General features: G+C 44.1%; 1 protein-coding gene across 2 annotated transcripts; it reads left to right on the top strand.

Moving 5' to 3' along the window:
- The first annotated feature begins 229 nt into the window (after positions 1–229).
- VGLL3 (vestigial like family member 3) lies at positions 230–27,860 on the top strand. Of its 2 annotated transcripts, none has more exons than XM_058861203.1 (4): positions 230–482; positions 9,434–9,686; positions 14,850–15,341; positions 22,070–27,860. In XM_058861203.1, the coding sequence occupies exons 1-4, from the start codon at positions 396–398 to the stop codon at positions 22,111–22,113; spliced, it is 876 nt and encodes a 291-aa protein (XP_058717186.1). In that variant the 5' UTR covers positions 230–395; the 3' UTR covers positions 22,114–27,860. The 2 variants fall into 2 exon arrangements, with proteins under 2 accessions (XP_058717186.1, XP_058717178.1); XM_058861195.1 differs by having other exon boundaries at positions 236–482; positions 9,431–9,686; positions 22,070–27,859.
- Positions 27,861–27,967: the final 107 nt, after the last annotated feature.

Raw genomic sequence — 27,967 nt, 5'->3', positions numbered from 1 at the left:
GGGCAGGGCAGGGCTGGGATGGACAGGGTAGGACAGAGCAGGGCTGGGCTGGGCAGGGCAGGGTCGGACGGGGCTGGGCTGGGCTGGGCAGGGGAGGGCTGGGCAGGGTCGGGCAGGGCAGGGCAGGTGCTGCGCTCCCGCAGAGCGGGCGGGCGGGGCTGAGCGGTGCCGTCCCCGCCCCGCGGCGCTGCCGCCGCCGCGGCCGCCGGGGCGCTCCGCTCAGCCCCGCCGCGCTATAAGTGCGGGCGCGGGGCGCGGCGGCCGCCGAAGATGCGCCGGCAGCCGGGGCTGAGCGGCGCCTGGCCGCGGCCGCCCCGCGCCGGGGAGCGGGAGCAGCGGCAGAAGGAGGGAGAAGAGGAAGGGGGAGACGGCGGTGGCGCGGGGCGGCCGCGGCCATGAGCTGCTCGGACGTGGCCATGCAGCAGCCCGGCCCGGCGGCGTGCGGGGCGCCCCGCTATGCGGCCGCGCCCGGCTGCGCGCAGGTGAGCCGCGGGGAGGGCAGGACGAGGGACCGCGGTACCGAGGGCTGGGAGGTGCGGGGGCTTTTTGGGGAGCCTCCCCGCCTCGGCGGGAGCACGGCACATCGCTGGGTGCCCTGGGCGGAGACCTCCGTCCCGGCCAGCCAGCGATGCGCTCCGCAGCCCCCGGCCTGATGTGGAGATGCGGGGAGCTGCTGAGGGTGCCCCAGAGCAACGGAGCCTGGTAAGAGCCTTCCTGACAAGAAGAAGTGATTTTTTTTCCCCCAGATTCTTGCATCTGGCGGAATGTTGGCTCGCTCAGCTGGCGCGGGGCAGGAGGAAAAAGTTATTTCCTTGCTGCTGTCCCCCTTCTCTCGGCCGTGCTGGCTGGCTCGCCCCGCTCGCCCCGAGCCTGCGGTCCGCGGGAGCGCACACGGGCGGAACGGGACCCGCGCCGCTCACCCCGGCGCTCCTGGAACATCGTCTGCGGCGAGTTTCCAGCTGAATTTGGTGATCAGATGTATTTTTTTTCCTCTTTTTTTTTTTTTTTTTTTTTTTTTTTTTTTTTTTTTTAGTGAATCAGGAAATTCTTATCGGGCTGACAGCATTTTTAGACTATGCAGTGCGTGGGTGAAGTGGGACTAATATTGACTTGGCCCTAATGTAGTCATCTGAGAATACATTTTTTGGTTGTTGCTGCATTCCATAAGGTTTTATCATTATTATCCATGAAGATTGTTTTCTCCGTACATGGGAAGTGACCCCTAGTATCAACTTGCCTGGGAGACACGAGTATGGGCTAAAACATTAAAATTCCTATCGTGTACTGCTGATTTTTTCCTTTATTGAGACAGAGAGCTCGTTTACAGTAACGATATCCCAGTGAACTTGTCCAGGTTGCTCATGTTGTTCACTCTGAACGCGAGCTCTGGAAAACTTGTGAGTTCTGCCTCTTGCAGAGTGCCTTTGCTGTTATTTCTTTGCTAATCTGGGTCAGATCTAGCAGAAGCTTCTGTCTGTGCAGGAATTTTCCTTGTGAAGTTTGTATTTGGATATCTGGGTTTCCAGTTCATAGCCTGTGTGATCTGGGGGGAAAATTAATAATCACTAACAGCCTGATTCTCTGACCGAGAGACCTAGAAGTAGAAAACTGCAATTGAAACTTTGCTGAGCTTTCTGACACTTAACTCTGGAAGTGGTTGTCTGTATTCTTCTTCCAGAACACTTAGTACGGGAGAAATCTATGAGAAATCTATTAAATGACCATGTCACGTGCAAGTGCTTTTTATTTTTAAGCATAAGTACAAAATTTCTTCCTCATCCAAAAGCAGGGTCATATATAAAATGTTCTAGGGGTGCCCTAATGAGCACTGAAGTTTCTTTAAAGTTTATTTTAAGGAAACTGATTTCTCGTGGGTTATGGTGTTTAACAAGTAAAGGTAGAAAAGCAAGGCAAGAAACGTAGATAGCTCTGATGAGCCAGTACAGCTCTTGAGTCTTGGCTGGCACCGTATATCACTTTCCCACCTAAAAGCTTTCTAAACATGGCTATTCTACGTGTTATTGACAGTTTAATTTAATTCAGTTAATCCTGGTTGCCCTGGTTTTCCTGACACACTTGGAGCTGGAGGGTCTTCACAAGCTACTTGGATGCCAGACTGAAAAGCCGAGCTGTTGTTGCTGAAGAAAGTGTTGCACCCTTTACTTCAAACAGCTGCTAACTTTAGAGTGGTTTATGTATTTTCTCTGAATCCAATGTTTTCTAAATGAAAAAAAAAAAAAGTAAATATAGAATGAACTCCTCATGCATCAAGATTTATTGTTTGGGTAACGAGTGACATTTTGCAAGCGTCCGTTCCTTCAGAATTGTCCTGTCAGAGATGCTTAATCAACTGGTAGAGAATGTAACAAAAAAAGATGAAGAATCTGTTGCCAGGTTTTTGGTTCTTACACATGTGTTCAACATGTAAAACTCTCCTGCACTCTTTGTCAGGATGATGGCCATTTTAAAGAATGTTCCTCTTTGCTGGAATTAAAGCCATGGTTTAAAAATAACAGTGAGGGAAGATGAATTAGTGGGATATCTTAAAAATAAGTCTCTGCATTGGACATGATAAAATGGAGCTCACCCTTAAAATATCCGAGGACTCCACCAAGGCATTTTTCAGTGGTATTGTACTATGCTGGCGTCTTTCAGTTTGTTTTCTGAGACAGAAAGCTCTTCCACACTGTGCTGCTGCTGGTTTTCCTGCTCTTCTCAGGGCAAGGAGACACAGGCGTGTTACTCTTAACTAAAGCCTGTGTATCTCCACAGGTATTTGTAGCAAAGCCATCTCAAGTGTGTAATTGGTTATGCCAGCTTTGGAAATCAGTTCTGTGTGCTTTAAAGAGCCAAGCAGCTCTTTAGTTGTGGAGCTGCCATCGCAGGCTCTAGTTCTGGACCCTGGGATCTCTCTGCAGAGCCAAACGTGTCGCGTTTCTGTGGGTCAGGGGCAGTTCAAATGGTTGTCTCCTTTTTTCCTTCTTTTAATGGGAAGTTTCAGACTGCTTTTAAATGATGGACTAGTGTGCACCTGGGTTGTGCAGAAATGTTGTAGCTTTAGGGGGTGGTCCATCGTGCCTTTTTAAAGTTTCCCCACACTAAAGTTATTCCCGTATTTCTGTGTCTGTATTTTTTTCCTCCTTTAAAATCAGCACGGAGTTGATTTTTGCCATGCACAGAAAGGCAGAGTTTCTGGAAATGTAGCTTTCACCCGTCCTTAGCCAGGAAAGGACTTGCTGGCAACTTAATTTAGATGAGATTTTTTTTCTTTTTTTTTTCTTTTTTTTTTAAAGCTCTAAATGGACTGGAGCCTGAATTCCTCTTGAATGTTAATGGGAGTGGAGGCTTAGCACCTTAGATCTTTGAGATTGCTCAAGTCCAGGGTGCTTGCTGGAGGGAAGCAAGCGAAACATGGGTATATACATGCTCGTATGGTGCCAGAATGAGCTGATGAAAATGGGGTGTGGCCCTAATTTTACGGATAAATCGGGATTACCATACTCCATGGCAAGATGACGGAGCGAGTGTGTGCCGGTGTCAGGACACGAACGTGTTTGAGTCTGGTGGGGAGCTGTGCAGGCGTGAGGGTGAAACCCTGCAGACTGGCAAAATGAAAATGCTCTTTGCTCTCCACTTTGCTGAGGGGCTGTGCAGCTGTAGCAGCAAGCTTTGGCTTTCCTAGGGGTTGGGTGAGGAATGGGTGTAAGGAATTTGGAGCGGCTTTGGAAACACGTAAGTTACTGGAGCAGAATCCCGTTGTTTTCCCGGCACGCGGGGACGGCTTGTCGTGTCACGTCAGCCTGGGCACAGCAAGCTGCAGGGCTGAGGCTCAGGTAGGACTCACCCTGGCTCACTGACACACCAGCTAAAGGCCTTAGGAATGGGAAGTTACAGTAAATGGTAGTTTTGGAATTTCTCCATGGTATGTAGAGGCAAGCCAACGTCTAAGCCAACACCATCCTTGCTAAATCAAGTCTTGCATAAGGAGTTGTGATATGCTTAAATCAGACTTTCTGCTGGCAGTGCTGTAGACTGACTTTGTCCAGATAAGGCCTTGTCTTGATTAGCAATTTAGGTCACTAACTCGGCTCTTCCTTCCAAACTGACAGATTTGCAGACAAGGACAGGTCACATTTGATGCTGTGTCAGCTGGCTGTGGCTAAACCCCAGTTCACATACTGTAACTTGTTTTTTTTGGTGAAATTCTGTGCATCATGTGCCCCCAGCTCTTGAGGATGGGCTTATTATTACTGCTTATGCTGTGTGGCAGTCTGCAGAGTCTGACGGCAGGTAACAGCAGAGCATGGCTTCACATTCAATTTTTGCAGTTCACATTCTTTCTCAAGGCTCTTCCTTTGCTGTTTGCTCTGCTAACTTCTCTGGAAGCTATATAACCTGTATAACTCATCTCCTCTCAGATTTACAGGATGTAAAACCTGTGTCACGTCTTGCCCTGCGTGTGAAGTTTTGTTGGTTGATTTTTTTTGGTTCAATCCCACGAGACATCAGTGGTTTAAAAAGTTTGGCTCACTTTACTCTCTCATTCTGGACCAAATTCTGTTTGATCTTTCTCTAGCTACATAAAATTAGACCTTTAAGGGTACATTTCTGTTTACATGTACAGCCAAAGGTGTGTAAATTCATTATTTTTTCCACCATGTCCCTCCATCAGCAGAGCATGGCAACACCTCCAGGCTCTACCTCTACAAATCCAGTGGCTCAGCTGAAAACAAGCTCTCACCTTGCTTGTTTGTGTGGGTAGAAGTTACTGTTTCATGTTTTCAGGGCAGTGCCATAAAAAACATCTTTCAGGCCCAGCACTGAGTGCCCTGATTGCTTGGAATTGTCTTCTTCCTTGAATACTTTCTGTGTTATCAGTAGGAGCCTGCTTGGCAGACAGCTCCACAAATGGAGGACTGTCTGAGGATTTGCCTCGAGTTTGTTGCTGGAATTCCTTCTCAGAAGCTTATGTCAAATGACAGCCTTTTTCTCAGGATAGGGTCATATAGTGTTTCCTCAGCGTAGTTATTCTTTATTTTTGGTTCCTGTTCTTTTTCTAATGGAAAATCTGTAACAGGTGGCCACAGGCACACCAGACTTTCTTGCTTGGGAGCATAAAGGACCATATGCTGTATGGTGGCATGTATGGAGATAACAAATTGTAGGAAAAGGCAACCAGTTTATATGAAACGTAAGAGCTGGCCTGAATTTTTGATTCAAACTTGGCTAAAGTAAAACTTTTCCTGTTATCAAAGTATGGTTTGTTTTTTTTTTTTCCTTTGTTTTGGTGTGGGTTTTTTTTTGTTTATTTTTTTGTTTTGTTTTTGCTGTTGTTGTTGTTGTTTTGCTGGCTGCTAACTGGTTTCTGCTGGCAGTGAATTTTTTTTCGATTTGCGAAGAGGAATGTTCTGACATTTTTACCAGACACTCTGGGTGAGACCCAGGACCCTTGAAGTCAGTTGGACTTTTGCCACAGGCTTTAATGTGGCCAACATTTCACTGCATGAGAACCGTTTTGCTTGGTTCTGGGTAGGGTATGTCAGAAAACATCAGGAATCTCCAAGGCGAGGGTTTTGTGTGAGATTTTGGACTAAATGTTTTCTTGGTGTAAAAGTGCTCAGGAAGACAGGATAATGATTGTTCAGCATAAACTTTATTCTTAATATTCCCATATTAGCAGTGATACGGTGTTGATCTTCAGTTTCCTTTTGTTGTATGATTTGAAGGGTTTAAATTTTCTTTGGAATTGCCTGTTTGTGAATGTAAGAAATAAAAATAATATAATATTGGTTGAAGCTGAATTCAGCCTGGGCTGTACAGCTCTACTCACCCAGAGATTGTACCATTTCAGCCATGAACTAGAGTCTGTTATCTAAAGGATATAGACCCCGAATTTCCCTGTTTTCTACTTAAATTCTGTATTCTGAATTTAAATTCTGTATTCTGTGTCTTGGCCAAGAGAAGATTTTGGGTGCTTGCTCTGTTTTTCAGAAGCCGCTTAATATCAGTCTTTAGTGTAAGGAAGGGAAAGCTGTATTTAATGAATATATTAAATGAATATATTAAAATATATTTAATGAATATATTCAAGTACTGAACATTGACAAGAGATAACACCGTGTTTGGTCAGAACATACTCTTTACAAAGATCTTACAGATGCAGTTGGCTATTTAAATATATACTAGAACTGTTCAAATGAAAAAAGTACAAATGAAACTGGACTAGCTGAGATTAGTTGCCCTAAACCTACCCAGTGTTTGTGGGGGCTTTTTGGTTTTGTTCCCTCACACCCAGTGATTGTGGGACAAATTCATTTAGCAGCTGATGATCTTGCATAGTTTTCCACTCATGCAACTGCAGTCAAAAATACTGTGAGAAGGTTACTGTTAAGGTCAGAACAAAAATTAGGGAATTTTTGTGCAAACAGGGTATTTTAGGTGAGTTGGGAGAAAAAAACCCTCACCTTATCAAAGGATGTATATGCATTGCATACAAGGAAAACTTGAGTCACTTTCTCTCACTGTAGTGTCTGATTTAAAGAGTTTTGTAATTACAGGTTGATAATATCTTCCTGAAATGCAGATTAATTAGATCTGTGTCTGATCACAGGCTTGCTGTTTTGAAAAACCTTTTAATTTAGAACTCTTATCCTTTGCAAATAACTCACTGAAAACCACAACTTTGTACTGTAAATAACTTCAATCCACACACAGGGCCTTGCTCTTGTCCATCAGTCCTACTATCTGGGGTTTTTTAACGTTAAAAAAAAGGTCACATTTGGTGTTTTTGAAAGGAGCAAATGCTCAGAGCATCTTGTAATGACTGCCCATGGACTGGAGGGGAGGGAAGAGAGTTGAAATGGAAAAAGAATTAGATTCTTAAGCTGTGGAAGGGGGAACATTCCTGCGCAGAGAAGCGACTCTGGAGATAAGTTTTAATTTCCTGAGCTCCAGTCCCTGTATAGGAACATTGAAAGACTTCCTTCCTGATCACCAAGTCAAGCCAGGGGCTGTATTAGCGCTGTGTGTCTGTCTGTAATTGCGTGCTCGTGTCTGCATTTGCATAGCTGCAGCATCACTGCAAGCACCTGCAGGGATGGGAGGCAGCTTTTACCCTGTGCTGCCTGTGTTCAAGGTGTGTAATAGACCTATTTAGATTTCTCTAGAGGATCTCTTTCATGCTTTGTCTCTAGTTAAAAAACAAAGCCCAACCAAAACCAAAAATGAGAAAAGCACCCTCCCCAGCCACTTGCCCTGCGACTGTTTCTGTCTTTCTGAAGTCTCAGGGGTCTGTGATTACTCAGGCAAAACCATGAAGCTCACATTGAGTGCTGTCCTAGTAAGCATTTATTAGTATTTTTATTTACTAGTATTTTTAGTAGCAAATATTAGGAGACCTTCCCTGAGACGTTTGTTTGTTTACAGAAGGCACTAAGCACTTCCAAAAAAAGTGCAGGTTACCCCAAATCCCGCATTTTGCAAAAATATCTTTACAGCCTCAGACTGTTTCATTTTAGCAATTCTAGTTTCTAGTAAAATTGCTTTATTTTGCCATTTCTGTATTTTTGTTTATTTATTTTTATTAGTGAATCCCAGCGGTTCTCCCATAAGTCTAAGCAATATTGTGCTAAACTAAGCCACAGTATAACTTGCATTGTGAAGCACAGATTTACTGGAATTCCAGGCCTTTGCCTGGATATCCCCAGCTGAAACAAAATTACGTACGTCCCTCACTGCATTTTGTGCAACAGCATCTGAATTAATGGTATCACTGAGCTGTTTTACATTTATCAGCTTACCCACTGGAATGTCAGATACGGTGCTTAAGTTGCTGTGAGCCTTAAGTAGAATAGGTTTTAATTCCACTTGTCAATAGCTCTTTCTTGCAGTTATTTTTTTAAAATAACCGTTCATAATTAAGACTTTGCCCCGGAGCATTTATTTTGTACTGCAGTGAGAGAATTTGTATCGGATTGTGTGAATTTAGAAAGCACCAAATTTAAATGTATTGACGGTACACAAGGTCAGAAAACGACTTTTGATTATTTTAAAATCGTACAAGCGTATTTATTGTAAAAATGAAGCTTTATAGACTGTGTAGTTGTTTAACTTTTTCTATAGAACTACTTTGGAAAAAGGGTAAAAAAAGCCATAAACTTAAAGAGATTCTGATGGTGCTAGAGTGTTGCCAAGCAAACCATTAAAGATAAGTCAAACTGTAATTCTGTAGGAATGCTATGAAATACTTCTGCATATGGACTGTAGTTGTTTTTGGGTTCCTGAAAGTGCTTGTGTGTAAAGTCAGCTGTGGAAATGGCTGGCTAGCTAAAAGCTAGGATTCCTGCAGCTTGACTGTTGTGGGAGAGGGGTTTTTTTTTTTCTGTGAAAACAGTTGTAAAGTGGAACATCTGAAAAATATGTTCCATGCAAAATGGATCTTCACACACATTTATTTTGACATTTAGGTTTGATTTGAGAGAGAGAGAGAGAAGATTCTGAAATAGCCATTCACAGATGGCTTGTGAGGGTTTTGCTTTTTTATATGCTTTTCTGTGTTTTTGGTTTGGGGTGGATTTCTCTGCATGTGTTTGTGGATTTGTCAATCCCCCTCTTCCCCCAGATCACATGTTTAATTTTTTATGACTTGAATTTTTTACCTTTTTTTCCAAAAGCTGGTGTTAAAAAAAAATAAAAAAAGGAAAAGAAACCCTTCCCACCACAACCTCAAAACAGCAACAAACCACCCCAAACCAACCAAAAAACTAAGCTCTCAAACCCCTGACCAAGTCCCGGTCATGACTCCAAGGTACAACTTCTGTGATAAATATTCTGTTGTCAGTGAGTGAAAACTTATGCATTTTGTGGAGTTGCATAATAGAGTAGAAAATTTTTCAGGAAGCAGGAAACTCTCCCACCTTCACAGCTTCAGCAGTAAGTGTGGGGAATCCAGAGGGCCCTAAAGCTCAGTTGGAGGAGTGTGCCCAGAGAAACCTGGTGCTCGCCCAGCTGGATGTGTGAAGTGCAGATGCTGTGTATCTGGCCACCCTTCCACGGAGCTGGGCTTGACCTCTGTAGCCTTTATTGATGGAATATTCTCTCCAGGTGGGAGTCAGGAGGGAGCTGTTAGAGCCTGTCTGCTTTCTTTTGAAAGTATTGAGTGAAAGCTGGTGCTGATAAATTGTGGTTGTGAAACATGCCTGAGAAGCAGGTCCATCTGTGTGAGAGGAATGGAGACTCTTAAGTGGGCACTGGAATTCTCTTCTTTGTGAAATGCCAGTGTGAAGTATCCTGGAAGTCCAAATTTAATTACAAAGTGAATATTACATTATTCAGTGTAGTCAGTTATTTTTTTGTTAAGGAAACCATATGTTGAGCTTCCACTGAGTGCCATCACTGATACATCTCTTGTTTGTTTTGTTTCTAATCCCAGAAGAAGTTAGCTGTGTACAACAAGATGCAGGAGTCTCTGGAAGTGACCCTTCCCAGCAAGCAGGAGGAGGATGAGAAAGACCAGCCTGCCGAGATGGAGTACCTGAACTCTCGCTGTGTCCTGTTCACTTACTTCCAGGGAGACATTGGTTCAGTGGTGGATGAACACTTCTCGAGAGCTTTGAGCCAAGCCAGTAGCTTCAATTCAGAGACTGCCCTTTCCAAGAGCAAGGCAGGGCTGAATCCTCTGTGGAGAGGTAAGAGGAGGCAGGAGCTCGCTCTCCGTGGCGTGGCTTACTCGGGCTGCATTGCAGTAACACACATTGCATTGCAGCTGAAATTCCACTTCTCTGTGGAAGTGGAAAAATCCCCCTTGAATCTCCAGGGACTGAGGAGCTTCTTGGGTTGAGTGATCTGAGGTGTTAAAGGGGGAGAGAGCAGCCAAAGGCATGGAAGGAGCAGGGATCTCCCGCTCCTGCCATATCCTGTCTCTGCCAGGGGCTGGGTGGGAGGGGGCAGACCTCAACGTGGCTTCACAAACGTCTGCTGTGAGGTTGGAGGCTCTTTTTTTTATTAGCTCCAAGTGTGAAACTTGGCCTGAGAGGCCAGAGCAAAGCTGTTTGGGGTGCTGGCCTTGGACGTGAAGGAAACCTATGCAGCCTTCTCAGTGACTTTGCCAGGTGATCAGGATTTGTCCACGGCCGCTTTCCAGGCGGGGAGGAGCCAGCACAGGATGGAATAGGCTGGGGGGCAAGCCCTGGCTCCTGTGGCTGCAGCCATGTGCTGTTTTCCATTGCAGATTTGCTTGTGGGAGAGGTACAGACGATGTTACGGCTTGCTGAGTGTAAAATGGGCATGACATTGCCCTGCCTCCATGCAGGGAGGAGAAATGTGGTAGGTTCTGCAAGCCATTTCCTCACTCTCCTAACACTTACCCCTTGTTATGCCCATATACCTTTTATGTGTTGGTGTGACAAAGAGCAGATCTTGCCAGAGACACTCGGTAGCCCTTACAGACAAGACTTCCAAATTGGAAAATGCGTGGCGGTAAGATGCTTTTTCCACTTTGCTGGATGTGGCAGTCTGGGTGTTCTTTAAGATCCCCACAGCTGCATTGTTTCTGATCACATCCTTATGTGGACTGGCAGAGGGGTGCAAACTAAGCATGGTGAGCAGTGGCCTTACACTGGGCTGGTGAGAGAGGTGCTGGTGGGATCTGAGCAGGAGCAGTGGTGTTCCTAATCAGCAATGTGGAGGCATTGATGAAAGCCACAGATACTAAAGAGAGATGGGATATTTGAAAAGCAACTGTGAAGAGAAAAATAGCACAGAAGGACTTGCTTTCCAGAAGGATGATGACAAATCCAAGGAAGTTTAAGCAAAGGTCAGCACAAGTGGCTGGGGAGCTAGAGGAATTTATGGCTTGAGCTGGGACCATTAACGTTAATGGGAAATTTTCTGTTGACTCGACTGAGAGCAGGATTGAACCTATTCTTACTAAAAAGGAGACTGGAGCATTTATAAATGGCCCAGACAGGCTATAAATGTTTTAGCAATGGGATCAAGGCAGTCCCCAGAGAGACCCCATGCCCACAGCAAGCCCTCTTCAGCAAGCCTGGGGATGTTCCATGGGTGGGGTCGCGTGTCTTCCCTTTGGCCTCAGACATACCCTGTTGTTTTTCCCTGTCCCCCCTCTGTGGTTTCACAGCCATCCCCAGAGGGCTCTGCAGGGGACATGGGTGGCCTGGTGTGAGGGTTCTCCAGCCACGCTGCCTCCTGACCCCGTGTGCCCCATGCCCTCAGTGGGGAATGGAGGTTGGCGTGTCCTGAACATCTTCTGGGAATAAAGTAAGGAGATCCACCCTGTGCCATCCCTGCACCTGCTGAGGGGGTGTGAAAATCTCTGGGGAGGCTCGGGGAACTGAGGGCATGTGCTGCTCCAGAGGAGAGAAGCTGACATGAGCTTTATCAGGCCCAAATGGGTTTCTGAGATATTCCTGTTTGAATACAATGGGGAAGGGCCAACACTGACATCTTGGTCTTGTGGTTTATGCACAGTGTCAAAGATGCTTGGTTACAGCACATGAATGCGAGTTTGTGTCCCATTACCTAAAGAAGTTAAACTATGATTAACTTGAAGTTCTTCCATAAATAACCTTGGGTAGTCTGAATTTCTGTCAATTACTTAGTTACTTGGAGATACTTTAGAAAGAAAAAAGCTTTTTGCAATAGCTGTTTCGGGAGGAGCTGGTTCCAATGTAAAGTGTGTGAGCATGAACTGGCTCCCCAGCTCACTTCATTTACTCCTTTATCTGAAAGGAGGGATTAGCAATGTTTTTGATTGTTTTTTAATATTTTTTTTCCTTGTTTTCTTCCTTTTTTTCTTTTTTTAAGGTGTTCTGATGAAAACGCAAACTCTGATTTTATCATTAAGGTGATATTGCACGGGATTTTTTTAGTTTGTTTTGAGGAGGGAGTTTACTTACATATACAAATTAGAACTTATTGTTCTGAAAAGAACCTGTTTTCATCATTTTTATGTTGAAACTACTGATCAAGTTAGGCTAAAATTATTTTGAAGCTGATTTTTTTTAAATAAAATACAATTCCCTACGACAGGCTTGAGTAATGTGAATATTCAATTTTAGGGGTAGCTGCCTGAAATATTTTGCAGGTGCTAATGATACCTTGACAGTAATATTAGTTTAATGGCATTTTTATCAACATGTTTTTCCTTGATGAAAGTGTTGGGTTGTTTTTCTAGCTTACTTTTCTTCCCTCTTGCCTTTAGTGAGAGCTGATGTTGTAGTACAGAAGGTTCCATGCGTTGTCTCCTTCCCAGCGTGTGCACTTCTGGCGTGTTTTCAGTGTGTGTTGTGGACATTTGGGTTGGCCACCATGACATTTGCACCAGCCACAACCCCGTGGTCTCTGGGATGTTGCTTTGTCCCTGCCTCCCTGTACTTAGGGTAGGAAATTGTGGTAACTGTAGCATCTTTATTGGCAGACAGGTTTTGTTAAATGCCTCCTGAAAGGCCATGGAAGCACAGAGGTATTTTTTTTTTAATCATTATTTTTATTTTTTTTCTTTCCTGAGGGCAGTGTAGAAGTGGCTGTTTCTCCCTGTTCCACAGAGGCCAGATATCCCTGAGTGCTCGGGGTGGGTGGAATTTTCCTGCATGTTTGTATAACCTGGATGGAACCTGCGTGTCCAGTGACAGGACTGACCTTTCCAGCGAGGGTGGTGTCACGGGCTGGCCCCTGACAGTGTCAGGCAGCAGCGATGGCTTTGTGAAACCTGCACAGGTTTGAAAAACTGAGATGGCCAAAGGTTTTCCGTGGCCTAGACCTCCTGCATGACTGGCAAAGCCCAGCTGTTATGCAATCTGGGATGAATTCACACTGGCAGATTCCGTGGTTTAAAGTGCTCTCTCCTGTTACTGAAGCTGTCCTGTGGATACTTTGCGGTTTTTCTGTGCCTTTTTGAAGTGCAGCGCTTTGGATTTAGGGCTTTTCCATGCAGATAACAGCCAGATAGTTTTCAAAAACTCAATTACAGAGGTTAATTTTCCAGAATACTGGCAGAGCATTGTCAAGCTGTGCTCCTCTGTTAAGTAGTGTGAAAAGCAACAGACTGGACATGAAGTTTGGCTTTTTTTTTTTTTTTTCGTGTCAGCCCTGCTGCCAACAGCGCAAGCCATACACGTTCTCCACCTCAGTGTAATCCCTCATTACAAGGAATGGTTTACAAACAAGGAATAATACCAATTTTGGAGGAGTGCTGAGGCTTCTGTAATATGCTTGAAGCTCTCTCCAGTCTTCAAGCATGAATTGCAATAGAAATCCATTGCTAAGAACTACCCAACCTTTTGAAGAAAACAATGTTGGGATGCATTTGCCAGATAAGTTTGCAGCCTCTGAAGCATTTTGGCACAAAGCATCCACAACATTTGTCCATGGTATGTTTGCAAAGTTTGCTTCCAATATCGGAAGTTAATCAGACTCAATAAGCTGCCTAAATCAAAGCCAATTGATGTATGGAAAAATTTCTGTGATTTTAATGCATTTTAAAACAGAGCCACGAGTGTGACACAGTCAGAAAATACTTTCAAGTTTTTTGCTTCCAAAATATTTTTGTATAAGCAAAGTTCAGAGGCAGGAGTGTTTGAAGAATCTGTTCATTCTCCATGGTGTCTTCACCCAAGTCTCATTCCAGCTGCTTATTAAACAAAGCAAAACAAAAGGTGATTTAAAGAAAAAAAAAGCACTTTTACAAAAGTTATGAGGAACAGAGGATTCCTGGCCTCATCAAATATTAAACTTCCCTGGCTTTATTTCTCCATAGGCTATTTTTATGACCGTTCTTTCATCAGAGGTGAAGTTCTGTATTTTTATGTTTCCATCTTTGACCAAAAAAAAAATGCTGTTGGAGCTGAGACATATTGCATGAAGCAGTACTTTCTAGCATGAGCTGGCAAGAGGTTTGTGAGAATGGAGAAGCCAAGACTTTGCTACACATCAAAAACACTAACTGCTCCTTCAAAAGAGGAATTTTTAGAATGTGATTTCATAATGTAGAGGTATTGGAATCCATTTAAATATGAGCTGAGCCCTAGCTGAAAGAAGCAACTTTTAGTTCAGACAAAAACCTTGTTGAGCTACATAGATGGTTCTTGCTTGTATGATCCTGTTGGGTAGAGGGCATCATAATTTATTCTATAAAGGACTTGCATAAGCTGTGTTAGATACGACCTTTATCCCATCAAAGCATGCAATTAGTTTGAGAAAATCAGGGATTCTTCTAGCCAAATGTTTCCTGTTCTGCAGTGTGAGCTGGTTCTCTTTCCTCAGAAGCATTTGCAACCTTTCTGAATGATGTGCTCTAGTCTGGGCAGGAGTTAGCCTCTCCTCACAATTTCTGTACCGAGATCCTGAGAGGGCTCTGACTCTACAGCCTGAAGAAGAAAAATCTTGGGGTGGAGGGAATCTAATGTATATAAAATCCTGATGGGAGGGAATGAAGATGGGGAAGCCAGGCTCCCTTCAGCAATGCTTGCTGACAGAGCAGGAGGCAATAGGCAGAGAGATTAGAAAACAGGAAATTCCATCTGAATACAAGAAAACTTTTTGTTTTGTTGAATTTTTTAGGTCGGTTGTTGTTTTGGGGGATTTTTTTGGAGAGGCTGTGGAGTCTGGAGCTCACTTAAAATCTGACTGGACATGGTCCTGGACATCAGCAGAGAGGTGACCGCTCTGGAGCAGGGAAACTGGAGTAGACAATCCTGCTACCTCAAATGTGTTGTGATTCTGTACTTACTGAGGAAACTTGAGTTCAGCTTCAGAGAGTGGCAAATCGTCGCGGGGTTTTTGTCACGAAATGCGTGGTTCAGCTTTGCTCATACTTCTTTCCTCCCCACCAGAAAGCTCAACCATTTCAAGCCAAAGGAGCGGATTCCCAACCTCGTTTTGGACCAGCTCTTACCAGCCTCCTCCTCCTCCTCCCTGCTTGAGCGGAGTGCACCCCGATTTCCCCGTCACCGCACCAGGCACCTTCCCGGCAGCAGACGCCAGCGGCTGGCCGGGACACGGCCTCCACCAGAGCGCCGGCCCGGCCGCCCCCGCCGCCTCCGAGCCCTGGCACTACCCCTTAGCGTCTCAGGTGAGCCCCTCGTACGCACACATGCACGAGGTGTACGTGCACCACCCACATGTGCCCCACCATCACCCCGGGCAGCCCCGGGACCCCCGCTACGGCTCGCTGCTGGTGCCCTCGCTGCGTGCGGCCCGGATCCCCGGCCCTCAGGGCGGCGGCGCCAAGGCCGACCCCGCCGCGGGCAGCGGCGCTACCTCAGCCTGGGCCGGAGCCTTCCACGGAACGGTGGACATCGTGCCGACTTTTGGGTTCGATACAGGTGAGAGGCTTTCATTTGGGGTCTTTTGGAAATTTTTTTGGGTTTTTTTTTGTTTTTTTTTTTTTTTAATTTTTTTGTGGGTTTGGGGGGTTTTTTTGGTGGGTTTTTTTTTGTTGTTGATGTTTCTTGGGGTTTATTTTGGGGTTTTTTGGGGCTTTCTTTGATTTTTTTGGGTTTTTTTTTGGTGTGTTTTTGGTTTTTTTCTGTTTGGTTTTTTTTTTTTTGAGGTTTTTGTGATTCTTTGGGTGATTCTTTGGGTGTTTTTTGGAGGGCTATCTTTGATTTTTTTGGGGGTTTTTTTGGTGTGTTTTTGGTTTTTTTCTGTTTGTTGTTTTGGGGGTATTGTGGGTTTCATGATTTTGTTGTTTTTTGGGGTTTTTTTGTGTTTTTTTGTTTTTCTTTGGGTTTTTTTGTTGTTCTGGTGTTTTTAGATTTTTTTTTTGAGGTCTTTGGGTTTTCTTAGGGTTTCTTTGGTGGTTTTTTATTTTGGGTGTTTTTTGGAGGATTTTTTTGGGTTTTTTTGAGGTTTTTTAGTTTTTTTTTTGTTGTTTTATAATTTTTGTGTTTGTTTTTTGGGGTGTTTGTTTGGAGGTTTTTTTTTGTTTGTTTGTTTGTTTTCTGTGACTTGTTTGAGCAGAGTTGTGAACTCCCTGCAGCATCCAAGTGGGGGAATCCCTCCTGTAATTGCTGTCAGGGCAGCTCTCCCTGCCTTCTGCTGAGAGACCTTTGTCTGCCTTGGTCCCATCAAATCAGAGGAGTTGTGACATGATCTGTGTTGTTTCTTTTTGTTTAAGTCTTGTGGGAAAATATTAATTATGCTTCTATGGGGAAGTTTTCAGCTTGTTCAGCTCGTTCATATGTGCAGCCACCAATATACAGCTCCAATAAACTAATAACTTGGAGTACATGAGGACTGCATCTTGAGGTGGAGCAGCTCAGCATTTCCTTCCTGTGTAGCATCCAGGTATCACATGGAGAATAGAGGTGCTGACTGAGCTGTGCTTGCCATCAAACTAGACATCTTTCTGTAGGGTTTAGGCAGAGGTGTGTGGATTAAATCCACTTCACTGCAGGGTCTGAACTGCAGACCATGAACTCCATCTGTGTCTGTGAGCTTTGAGTGGCAGTCTCTTGTCTCAGTATCAGAAGCAGTCTGGTAGCCCTCAGGATCTGAAGTTTCTTGACAGTTCCCAGTGCATCCATCCTGGAGCTCATAGGCCCCACTGAAGGCTCCTTCTTCAGTCTGATATTTATCTCACCAGCAGCAATCCTTGCAGATTAGTACTTCTTAAAGACAGTGTGTTACCTGATTAAGGAAACAGTGGGTTTGTATCTTTGTTCCCTTTTCCTCAAAGTATCTATTTTTCTCCCTTTTTGATAGCTCTCTCTGACTGGTTCAGTGTGTGGAAGCACTTCTTTGCCTTGATAAGTGAGCAGGGGGAACAAAGAGTGGGTGGGGGAAGAAAGGCTGTTTCTTAAAGATGAAATACTGTGAACCTATTAGAAAGCTCTGTCTGTTCCCTTTAAAGCAACTGGGAACCAGTAATCTCCTCTAAATACTATGCCACTTGCTGTCTTGATGTCAATAAAACTAAGAGAAAGCTTATCAGGATTCTTAACACTGGACAATTTATATATATAAATAACATTTCCAGCTAAACCAGCAATACAAGAATAATTATATTTTACGCTTCTGGGTACAAAATGTTAAACTGACTAGGATCTTGAGATTTTCCTGTGTGACAAGCTCCATAAGGGGAGTGAGCCACCTTGTCTGAGGCAGGAGCAGACTGTGACTGCCCCTGGTGTAAGGGACAATCCCTCCTGGACCCAGCCCCAGCAGTCCACCTGCAGGGCCTTGTATTTGGGTAATCTTTTGGGGATGGAACAGAGAACTGTGTGAGGAATTGTTAGTCAGGAGAAACCACTGCCTGGCTCAGGTACAAGTCCAGCCTAGACTGTGAGTTGTTTTTCTCTTTAAGAGCAAGTACCTCAAAAAAGGACTGGGTGATAGCACTGCCCTAGAGAACAAATACAGCTTTGGCTTGGTGCTGCCTGCTCCTTATGCAAATCCCTGTGGAGGGGTACAGTTGGGTGCTAATTTTGTCAGGATCCTTGGATGTTTTTTGGTTGCTCAGTGTGGGAGGCAGTGGAAAAGATCTGAACTGTTAACTTCTGACCCATGCTTGATTGTGTGGGTTTTAGTCTAAGAGTTCCTGTGGGGAAAAAGAAAGAGAGGAAATGTGTGACTGGTTTGAAGAAACAGAGAATCTCAGCAGACCAGTGTCTCACTACTTTGAGACTATTCAAAAGGGTCACATACTGAAACACAACAGCAAAACCCTGTTAGGCAGCCCCAGTTTTGGAAACAAGGGTGCAGGTAATGAAGCACAGCAGGAACACAGAAACCTGTGACATTACAATTATTTTCTCTCTTCCCCTGCACACTCATCTCACATGTGCTTTCCAAGGTGGGAAGGGCAGGGAAGGCTGAGCTCCCTGTTCAGCCTTGCCTGCAGCTTGTGCAGTTGAGACAAGTGCTTTGGTTACAGGCACTTCAGGCCTGGAGAGTAGAGAGAGCTGAATTGCCTCAGGGTTTTGTGTGCACATCCCAGGGAAGGTGTGGGGAGAGGAGGGGGCTGCTCAAGTACCATGTGGAGTCACATCCAGCACTTGCTTCATGTGCAGTCCCAGGGAAAGCAGGTTATACTGGACAAATCTCCACATCATGCAGCATTTCATTACATTTAACTGTAGTGTCAAACAGCTATCTCAGCAGAGAGGCTACAAACTGAAAGGCCTGGAAAACTGAGCTGACTTTTAGTGACATAAAGTGCTTTGTCCAGAGTAGGGTAAGGCCGTAGTGGCAAGAATGTCAGTTCTGGAAGTGTTTGCTCATATATCCCTGGAGAAAATAACCTGTGGAGCTGTCAATATATCAGATTCCATGAGCTTCAGGTGGTTTTTATGTTAAAAAAGTTCATTTGGTCTATACCTGGACGCTGCCTTTTGGAATCCTTGACTTACAAACTGATTCCCCCTTTTCTTACCATGGGTCACATTTCTTGTGCTACTGTCACATGGAATTATAGGAACATTAGCAAAATTCCTCACGCTGAATTATGTGGAATGACGGTGTTGGGATCAGGGCAGGCTGGCTGTAATCTTACCCTCTTCCAGCTACATTGTTGAATCCCTGCCATGCCAAGCCAAATAATCCATCTCAGGAATGGATGATGCTGAATTACTTCACAGGTTGGGAGGAGGTTCCCACTGCATGCACGGTGCAGTTTGGGAATTTGTGTTTCTCGGAGCACATTGTGTGGGAGCTCAGCACCGTGCCCTTTGCAGAGCTGACAAACTATTGATCTCTCTTGCACATCTGTTTGGATTTACATGGTCCTGTTCTAGGGGATGAAGAAGGATTTAACTACCTGATTGCCATTAAATGTGGCTTAATCCTCACATTGTAGACTGCAAATTAACCCTTTTAGACGCTTCTGTATCGGTACAAGTGGGATTAGATAAAACGCTGGTCTGCATCAAGAGCTGTTTAAAGCTGCTAGGTTTTGTCTGCTGGTGTGTAGTGTCCTTCCAAAAGCTACAATGCTTAATAGAGGAGTACATTTCATGTCAACCATTGATACAAACACATTGGAATAAGCACAGATTGTTTGGCTTTAGGCCTCAGTTCCTTGCCCTGCTGGTGTCAAGCAAAGCAAGGTCAGGCTGTCCCCAGCATGGCCTGCAGCTCAGCTGCAATCCAGTGTCAGCACTGCTTACACTGAGGATGCACAAGCCACATCCAGCACTTAAAATCATGGGTTGGGAAGGCAAATTTCTGTCTTGCAGTGTTGCTGGTGGTTATAGCCATCAGTGCTTCCCTTGGGAGCAGGGAGGGAGGTGCCCTGCACACCAGGCCCTTCAGGTGAGCAGTGGGATCCAGCTGTGCTGGCAGCCCCTGGGGAGGAGAGCAGAGCAGCTTGCCTTGTTGCTGCAGAGCCTGGGAAGATATCCTGTCCTGCTGACAGACAGATGTGCTGGAGGAGGCTTCCTGAAGCCCCAGCACTCTAAAAGCAAAGCAGGACTTTGGCATGAGTGACGGCTGTAAATCTGTTAAAACTGAGGTGCACATTCTTTATCCTGAGGTGAATAGCTTCAAATTTAGGGTTAACCAACCAAGAATTAACCAACATCCTTCAGTCCTGCTTTACTGTGGAAAATCCCCTTTTGGAAATGCCTGTGTGTCAGTGTGATACATTGAATTTGGAGCTTGAAGGGCCAATCTGATCCTTTCTGTATGTTTGTTCACACACACCCCACAAATTTGCCACAAAAAATCCCCACAGAACCTGCATAACGTTTGTGTGGCACTGAGCTCTAATGTTGGTGTCCCAGGGAAGGGGAATTTTGCTGGAGGGGCAGTGCTGGGTCATGCAGTGCAAGTGAGGATTTCCTTGCTAAAAGGAAAGCACTGCAGCACTTGCACTTCACGTGGAAGCTCTGGATGAGTAGCAGGCCTTGGATTCTTTATTAGGACTGCAGATGGCCTTGCCTTGAAGGAGGTAGGAATATAATGAGGAAAAGGCATGGAAAATGTTCCATGTTCAGTTCTGTAAATAGGACAACTTTAGTTTTTTGGATTGTTTTCTCTTGCTGATTAGAGTCTGTAGTTGTGCCTTAAACCTCCTTGTTACAATTATTTGTGTCTTGCAAAAGACACCTGCCTAGGAAGGTGCCTGTTCAGCTAGTTATTCCCTGCTGTCAGGTGGAAGAGCTCTTAAACATGTGTGTGTGTCATATTTTTTAAGCTGCCAGGAGCAATATAATCTGTTTCTCTTCTTACAGGTTTCCATTGCTTCTGGTGTCCTTTAGTGCTCTGTTGGTGAACTTAAATGACTCCTTTATGCTCTGAAAGGCTTCTGCTGTCTGACTCCCTTTTTTTTTTTGGGGCCATCCTTGTTTAAAAAAATTGCAAGCAGCAGAGGAAAAATAGCCCCAAATTGTCATCACTAACTTTGAGGGAGCTTTGAAGGGATCTCACAGCAGTTCATTATGACTGTCTGTGTATGATGCTGTCAGGGAAACAAATAGCTCTTAAGCAACAAGGAGACATCTTCATTGAATAAAGAGCCTCTGAATGTGTTTTTATAGGCATGCTCTAGCTGAGGGATATCCCAGTTTTTCCAGCCTGAAGAAACAGGTAGAACTGCATGTGAAATGGAGCAGAAAGCACTAAACAAGGTTTGCTACACCACACCCATGGGCTCTGCTTTCCCTGTCTCTTCACTGCTGGACACATAAGTGTTTGCACTCTGCTTGGGAATTCTCACATGGACAGAGCCATATGCTCTCATCTTTTATGTGAGTGCTAATTGCTTTGCAGCTCAGCTCTGAAATGCTGATCATCATTAAATATTTAACTGTTCATAACCTTAAAGCAAGGAGATAGTTGTCAGATCTGAATCCTCTGTGCCTGTTAGGCTTTTTGAAAACTTAGGGGTCTTCCTTCATATTCACTGTGTGATTGGATTTGGAAATGAGATCCATGCCTAGCACATGGATCTGTCAATTTTCACAGGTTGAACATCAAATGAACACAGAGGTCTGGTGGTTATACCATCATTGAGGTCTGGAGTTGCACCTATTTACATTAGTGGTGAAATTAACCCTGAATTCTTAACAAGTCAGGTGCCTTGGTAGATTGTATAGCAGGAATGATGATTTCTAGTGGGAAATGTATCTTCATTTCATGAAATGTGATTTACTTGCCTCAAAACTTCAAAGGACACGTTTTTAAATCATTGAGACTTGAGTGCCTTACTAGCTCTGAAAATACGTGCCTGCATCTCTGTCCTTTACTTCCCCTATAAATGAGCAAGAAATATCTTCTTTGGGAAATTTAATCTGCCCCTGCATTCTGTTGTCTGGATTTGAGGTTTATGCCCCGTTAGGTGTGAATCTAGAGATTGGATCCCTCTGAAGCGGAGAAATCCCAGATTAAAACGCAGGTTCCAAGTCTGTAATGCTAAAGCCACAACATCACACCACATTTATTAGATAGTCCTCACTTTTTCACAAAGGAAAATATTAGAGGAACTCATAACAAATGCAAGCTGAAAACCATTAATTTTTCCCATGTGGAAGCACTAGTCATTCTTGGCTGAAAATCTTGCACTCTGTAGGTGAAATCGTTTGGGGTTTTTTGCCTGGTGCAGGAACGTTTTCCCTCTCTCCTCTGCGAGGTGAAATGCCACAGAAACTGTGAAATCCTGAGGTGTCCCAGGCATTTTCTAGAGGAGATGGTGTCTGTGGCTGGACCCTGCCTGGAAATACTGCTTGCTGCATACTGGGTGGTTGATGCAGAGTTTATGGAGGGTTTTTTCACTCCATGTCATGCTCCACATTAGCTCAAACCAAGGAAGCACATACAGGAACTTTATCACCATTTCTGAAACACTTGAGCCAGAATCAAACTTCAATATGGTTTAATTTTACCCCTCATAAACCAAAAAGTTTGGAGCAGTAACCCTGTTGCTAACAAGTCCTTTAAACTGTTAAGTTGTGGGGTGGGGGTTTTTTTGTCTTTTTTTTTAATATTTATTTATTCAATCAAAACTTATTTATCTTCAGTTGCTTGTGGAGGGGGAAGAAAAAACCATTGAATTTATTAGCTTAACAAATGTTTATTAATATTAATTATTTTCCTCTTCTCTTCTGAAATGTAGGTCTACAGCATCAGGACAAGAGCAAGGAAACTGCTTGGTTCTGAGGTGCAGAGAAATTAAGACCAGCTAGAGCTGGAGTTGGCAGAGCTGGGCGGGTGACACAGCAGTGGTTGACTCCTTCTGCATGGAGCAAAGGACACACATGAAGATGAAGAGCCAACTATTCTGGTTTTGCTATCGAGCCTTTTATTTGTAAGGCCGTTTATGGGTCCCACAGTGTTGGAAACAAAACCAGAAACCTAACTTTTCTTTCTTTCCTCATCTGAGCCTGCTGCAGCTGGGCAACCTAACTCCTTTCTGCTCCTTTAACAGTGTTTCGTTTTGTTCAGCTTGATATTTTTATGAACAGTCTCAATAGTCAGGAAAAAAGGACTCTCCCTTGACTACAGTGCGCCTTCTTTCAGGAATACAGTATTTTGTAGCTCTTTGTGCATCTATTTTTGTAGAAATACAGAAAGTTTGGGTAAGGATTGATGGGCTATTTTAGGATGACATATTTTTTTAAAAAAAATTGTAAAATTGTTAAGTTCTGTTTAAAGAACTTGCTCTCAGAGAAGCACTGGCAAAAATGTATAAAATGCTATTTTTAGATGTCTGTGATGTATTTGTGCATTTTGGGTTTTTTTGTTTGTTACCTCAAATGTCTATCTTTCCTTTCTTTTTAAAGAGCTAAACTCCTTTGTTTCCACATTACTAGATTCTGATGTTTTTTGTCCTTTTGTTCTAGCTTAAGCAAGTATAATTCGCACCTGAAGTTTCAGCCAAATATTTTTTCCTGGTGTTAGGTTGTAGTAAAAGTGGTCTTGTTTTTCTTGCTTCTGAAGGTGGCTTTGTGCTGTGCTGATTGTCAGAAGCTCTTAAACACCTTTAGCATAGAGCAAAGCTTAAGGTTACAGCAACTGCATTCCCAACCCATCCATTCTTTCAAAATGGACCAAACACTCTTAAATCAGACACGAATATGGGCCTCATCTATGATCCATTGAAGCTGTTGAACACGGTTCCCTGTGGGTTATGTTGCAGGCCCTCATAAATATCAGTACAATCCTACAGGCAGGACTTTCAGCTAAGCCATTTCAAGGTGGTAACTTACAACATCAAAATTCAGGGACAATAAAAACAAACATCCAGGTTGATGTAAAAAGGTGTGTCTCATGGAAACAAAAGGTTTTCCAGCAGCCTGCTGTGTGTGCTGAGCAGCTCAAGGAAAGCACTACATTTGACTCCAGGATGTGTTTGCCTGGCCGGGGCTGTGCCGCGGGACCGCAGCTGCGTTCCCTGAGCAGCCGCAGGTGCTGAGCCTGCCCGCCAGGGCCTGGCTGGGGAAAGGCAGCCTGGCCACGTGGAACCACAGCCCTCTGCTTGGGAAACCCCCCTGGCCTGGGCCTTGGCTCTAACTTGTGTAATAAAGGCTTTGGTTGGAGCCAAGGTGAGTGTGGACAAATCCTGGGTAAGGGCCGCGGGGTCGCCGTGGGCTGGAGCTGGGTCAGTCTCTCTGCCCAGCCCTTGGGGACTCCAGCCAGTGTCAGCATGAGCTTAGAGGGGACTGAGGGGAGCCCAGGATCAAGGCTGCTGGGTCCTGGCTATTGCTTGGAGATGTTGCCTTTCTGCTCTATGCACCCAGGGTCCGCCTGTAATATTTTCCAAGGCTCTCACAAAGCATTCTATTTCTGTCACCACTGCTCTCAGACATCCCTGTTTGAAAGACACACCGGCTGAGTGGAAAAACCAAGATATAAACACATGGCTGAGATAAGAAAGAGTTCAATTTTAAGGCACTGAGCATTGTAAATGTAGTTTGGTCAGGTGGAGACCACATGGATCTGTGTGTGAAAGGGGCGGGGGGGGGGTGTTGGGAAGTGCATGCCACTCTGAGGTTCCTGCACTGCTGCTTCCCTCCAGGCTTTTTGAACTTGATCCTGTGAGGTGTTGAGCATTCTTCCTTGTCAAGGCAGAGGGCTTGACATGCTGGCACTGGAGGCATTAGGATTATATCACAGTTTGGCAAGACCCTTAAGTCTCTACCTTGCTGATTTGAAGTTTGAGACAGCGTATGAATGCTGAATGGACTATGCTTAAATATTGCTTTAAAGTAATAAGGTTGTAGTCTCTGTGTTGGGATGATGAATTAAATGTGGTGGGGATTTTTTCCTCATCTTTGTAGTCCATCAGTATTTCTTTCTCTCAATAAATTACGCTCTCATGACAGTTCTCTATATTATTGCTGCTCTGGTGGAGCTAGCTCCTCAATTTGTCAATAAATTCATAATGCAGTAGAAAAACTGTATGGGAGGGAATGGAGTGCCAGGTGCCACAGTTCACTTTCTTACCAGGACAGTACAGTTCAAGAAATATCTCAAGAAAAAGAATTCTGACTTTCTGACTTAGGAATGTTGACAGTATTAGAAATACTGTGAGGAAAAAAAAAATAAATCTAAGCGTTTGGTTTTGATTTTTTTTTTTTTTTGGTGGGGTTTTTTTGGTTTGTTTTTTTTCCCTGGACATGGCAAAGGTAGAAATGAAAGAGACAGTGTGTCCTCTTTGAATTTTAGGGATGGAGAGTTTGGGTGGCAGGGGTAGCAAAAGAATTTTGGGCAGCATTTCTTTTTGAGGTATGTTTGACTTCCTGAAATAGTTTAAAGCCTAGCAAGAGCAGTCTGCTCACTGCCTTCCCCTTCACAAGCTCATACTATGAGGGAACCTCCTCTGGTTCCCGATAGATGTCAAAGGAAAACCAGGACAGGAACGAAACAGGCTCACAGTTTGCACTGGAATTTCTTTCTGGATTGTATCACTGAGTTGTTGGTTAGTGGGGATGAAGAAGTGGGGAAGCTGTTGGCTCTTCCACCTCCAGGACTACTGTTCTGCACCCAGTTTCCGCTGCTGAACCTGGGACTGAGCTGGCAGAACCTCTGCAAACTCTGGGTGACAAGTGCCAATAAAAACCTGCTGTTGTCTGTGGCCATTGATGCTCAGGTCCCTCAACTTTGAAAGTGAAATAAATTCTTCTTCCCCCCTCAGTCACTAATTGTCCCTTGTGCTAACGAGTGAGAAAGGAAAAGCCTAAGTGCGTAGCAGTAGCCCTACTTCTGTGTTCTACAACTTGAGGGATGGAAAAGGGGAAAAAAACAACCCCACCCTTCCCCGTGACAAACTTTTAAGTTAAATTCAGCAGATTTCCTTCTCTCCCCCTTTCCCATACACGCACACTTACACACACGCACAGAAGTGCTTATGAGAAGCAGATGCTGCCACGGTTTTGCTCTTGGAAGAGGAGGGGAGCCTGCAGTGGTGGGGAATCGATGGCAGCGAGAAGGAGCAGAAAGGTTGAGACTGCTCGTGTTTCTGCAGATAGGGAAAAAAAAAAGGCCCTTGAAATCAGGTCACAGATAAGTTGTGTGTCTTAATGCGTTATTGAAGGAGTTGTTTCATTCTTTTTATGTGTGGTGTGTTCTGATGCTGTCCCAAGAAAGTGGATGATTCATTTTGAGAGGGCTTATAAAACATGTTGTACTCTGTCACTGTTTCTGGGAGAACATAGGGAAATGATTGTTTTATTTCAAGAAACTCAAAATACTGACCTCCTTAAAGTTCTCCAGGATTTTATTTTATTCTTGTTACTGTTGAGAAATCTTCAATCAATTTTTATGTCTTCATTTGAAGACTGGAAGAGTTCAAGTTGTCTACCAGTTTTTGAGAGGCAGATGCCAGTTTTTTCCAATGGCCCATTTCCATCCCAACAAGAAGATGGAATAGTGCAGCCGCTGACTGCCCTGGAGATTGGATTTCCGGAATTTCTGGAGAGATGAATAATTGGCAGTAGTAAAATGGACTCTGGTCTGATTCCTTCCCTTGCCAGACACACAAGTTCAGGTGGTCCTCAGTGAATGGCATTTTGTCTCAATCATCCACACTTCCATCAAAAGACTTCTGAGAACAGATCTCTCATCACAGTGTTCAGAGAGGGAGGGGAATGTCACATTTCCCCAACCTGCCCTTAGGATTTCCTTGCCTCACCCAGCCTTTCTGCTTCCAGGCTGTTACATGTCTTGCTGTCCCACTCCCACAGTTCTTCAATGTGTATGGATATATTTCTCTACAAATGTATTTATACACATTCACATGTAGCTGTGCCTGGTTCCCTCTGTTCCACTCTCGTGCCTCAAATGCATGTCCTATGGAAATGAAGTGAATGACTTCATCAAATCTCATCTGAGATGGAAAATGTAGGCATTTTATTGCATTCTCTTAACTCAGGAGTGGTTTATTTTCCCTACTTGTTAAAAAAAAAATGAACACAACAAAAACACATTAAAAAAAACCCTTTCAAATCACCTGATTTGTATCTGTAAAGATGATCATGAAATCAGTGGTTATGTAGAGAGGTGCAATATATTGCCTTTCAGCATACAAGCCTGTAATATGGTTAATTAATTTCAGGTACAAGCTTTTGCTCCATATCAATGGGCCAGCAACACATATATTTCCTTATAAACAACTTAGAAATATATATATTTTTCAAGTGGAATTCTTGGTTTTTGTATGTCAGCCTTTGAGCTTCTAAAGGGTATTTGGATGATAAGTATTGTTTGTGTGTGGGTTTTTAAAAAAAGATGATGCATGTTGTTTGGAACTAAAATCTCATGTAAAGCGGGAAAGTATTTAAAAATAAATTCTGCTTTTACATATTAGCCCTATGGGCACAATCTGAGAGTTGTGGTGCAGGAAGATGCCCCTTTAAAAAGTAATGTTCAAAATGCAGGAGAGGCAGGAGTGGCCTTGGAAAGGTTGAGCTGGTGGGACTGCGAGCAGAGATGATCCTCTCCAGAACTGTATGTACACGGTTGGGCAGCCACTGCTCAGTACACTGAATGTAGGCTGTGTTAGCAGGTTTATATTTATGGGGTGAACTGGTTGCTGAGGGGAGCTGTAGATGTCCTTGGAAAGCCATGTTTTAGCTGCCCTTGGTCTGCTCAGTGCCCCTGACCCTCTCCCAGTCCTTGCTCTGCAGTCTCCATGCCACCACAGTGGGGCCCCTGGAAGATGGGCTGGAGTTCCCTGGGAAAATGCACCACTTTTATGTTTTCAGCTCCCAATAAAGAAAGTTTAGGGATGGGGAGGGGGTTTATTAAAAACACTCCAATTATTTCATGCACCTGCTCAAAGGCTCGAGCCTCCAACATAAATCAGCTTTGTGGCCTTGGAAACCTTCAGTGGCATTGGGATGGTTGGGACCAGCCTTGAATTGCAGTCCAGTGGGGGCTGGTCCAGCCTTGATCCTGGTGAGCTGAGGCTCAGGTATTTGGTACCTATAGACAACCAGTGTTTATAGGAGTTTGAGGTTTACAGAAATGGAGTGAAATATCTGCAGAACTGTGCTGCACTTTGCCTGCTCGCTCTTTGTAGCTATTGCTTAAAACCATCAGTCAAATCAGGGTCTCTCTCTTCCCCCCACCTGTTTTCCCACCTTGCTTTCCTCAAAACTCCATTGAAATGTTTTTGCCCCTCTGATCAAAACTGATGGGGGGTTGGGGGTGGGGGCTTTGTATAAAGAAAAGTGTCACTGTTTATTACTGAATAAATAATTTAATGTGAATTTTATTGTTATATTTTTTATGTAGCATTTTCAGTTTGGTCTGTATTTTTCAACAATTAGCTAATTCCTTCTTTTTATTCTTATGCAACTGAAGAACTCATAAATCTCTTTGTGAATTTCTGCATCCTGAGTTTCTATTCTTTGCATGAGATGAATTTTTAGAGCCAAGGATTTATCTTCTGTTGAAAATGTTGTAAAACAAGTGTTCTAAACTGGCTCTGTACTAAAATTAAAATTGAAAGCCTTGCATTGAAGGGGTTTCAAGCAGAGATCTTGTGAAGGCACAGGCTTGTCTTCTCAGA

Source organism: Poecile atricapillus, chromosome 1, assembly GCF_030490865.1.
Source record: "Poecile atricapillus isolate bPoeAtr1 chromosome 1, bPoeAtr1.hap1, whole genome shotgun sequence".
Lineage (NCBI taxonomy): Eukaryota > Metazoa > Chordata > Aves > Passeriformes > Paridae > Poecile > Poecile atricapillus.
Note: the sequence above shows the minus strand (reverse complement) of the source record. Positions and strands in the feature narration are given on the sequence as shown.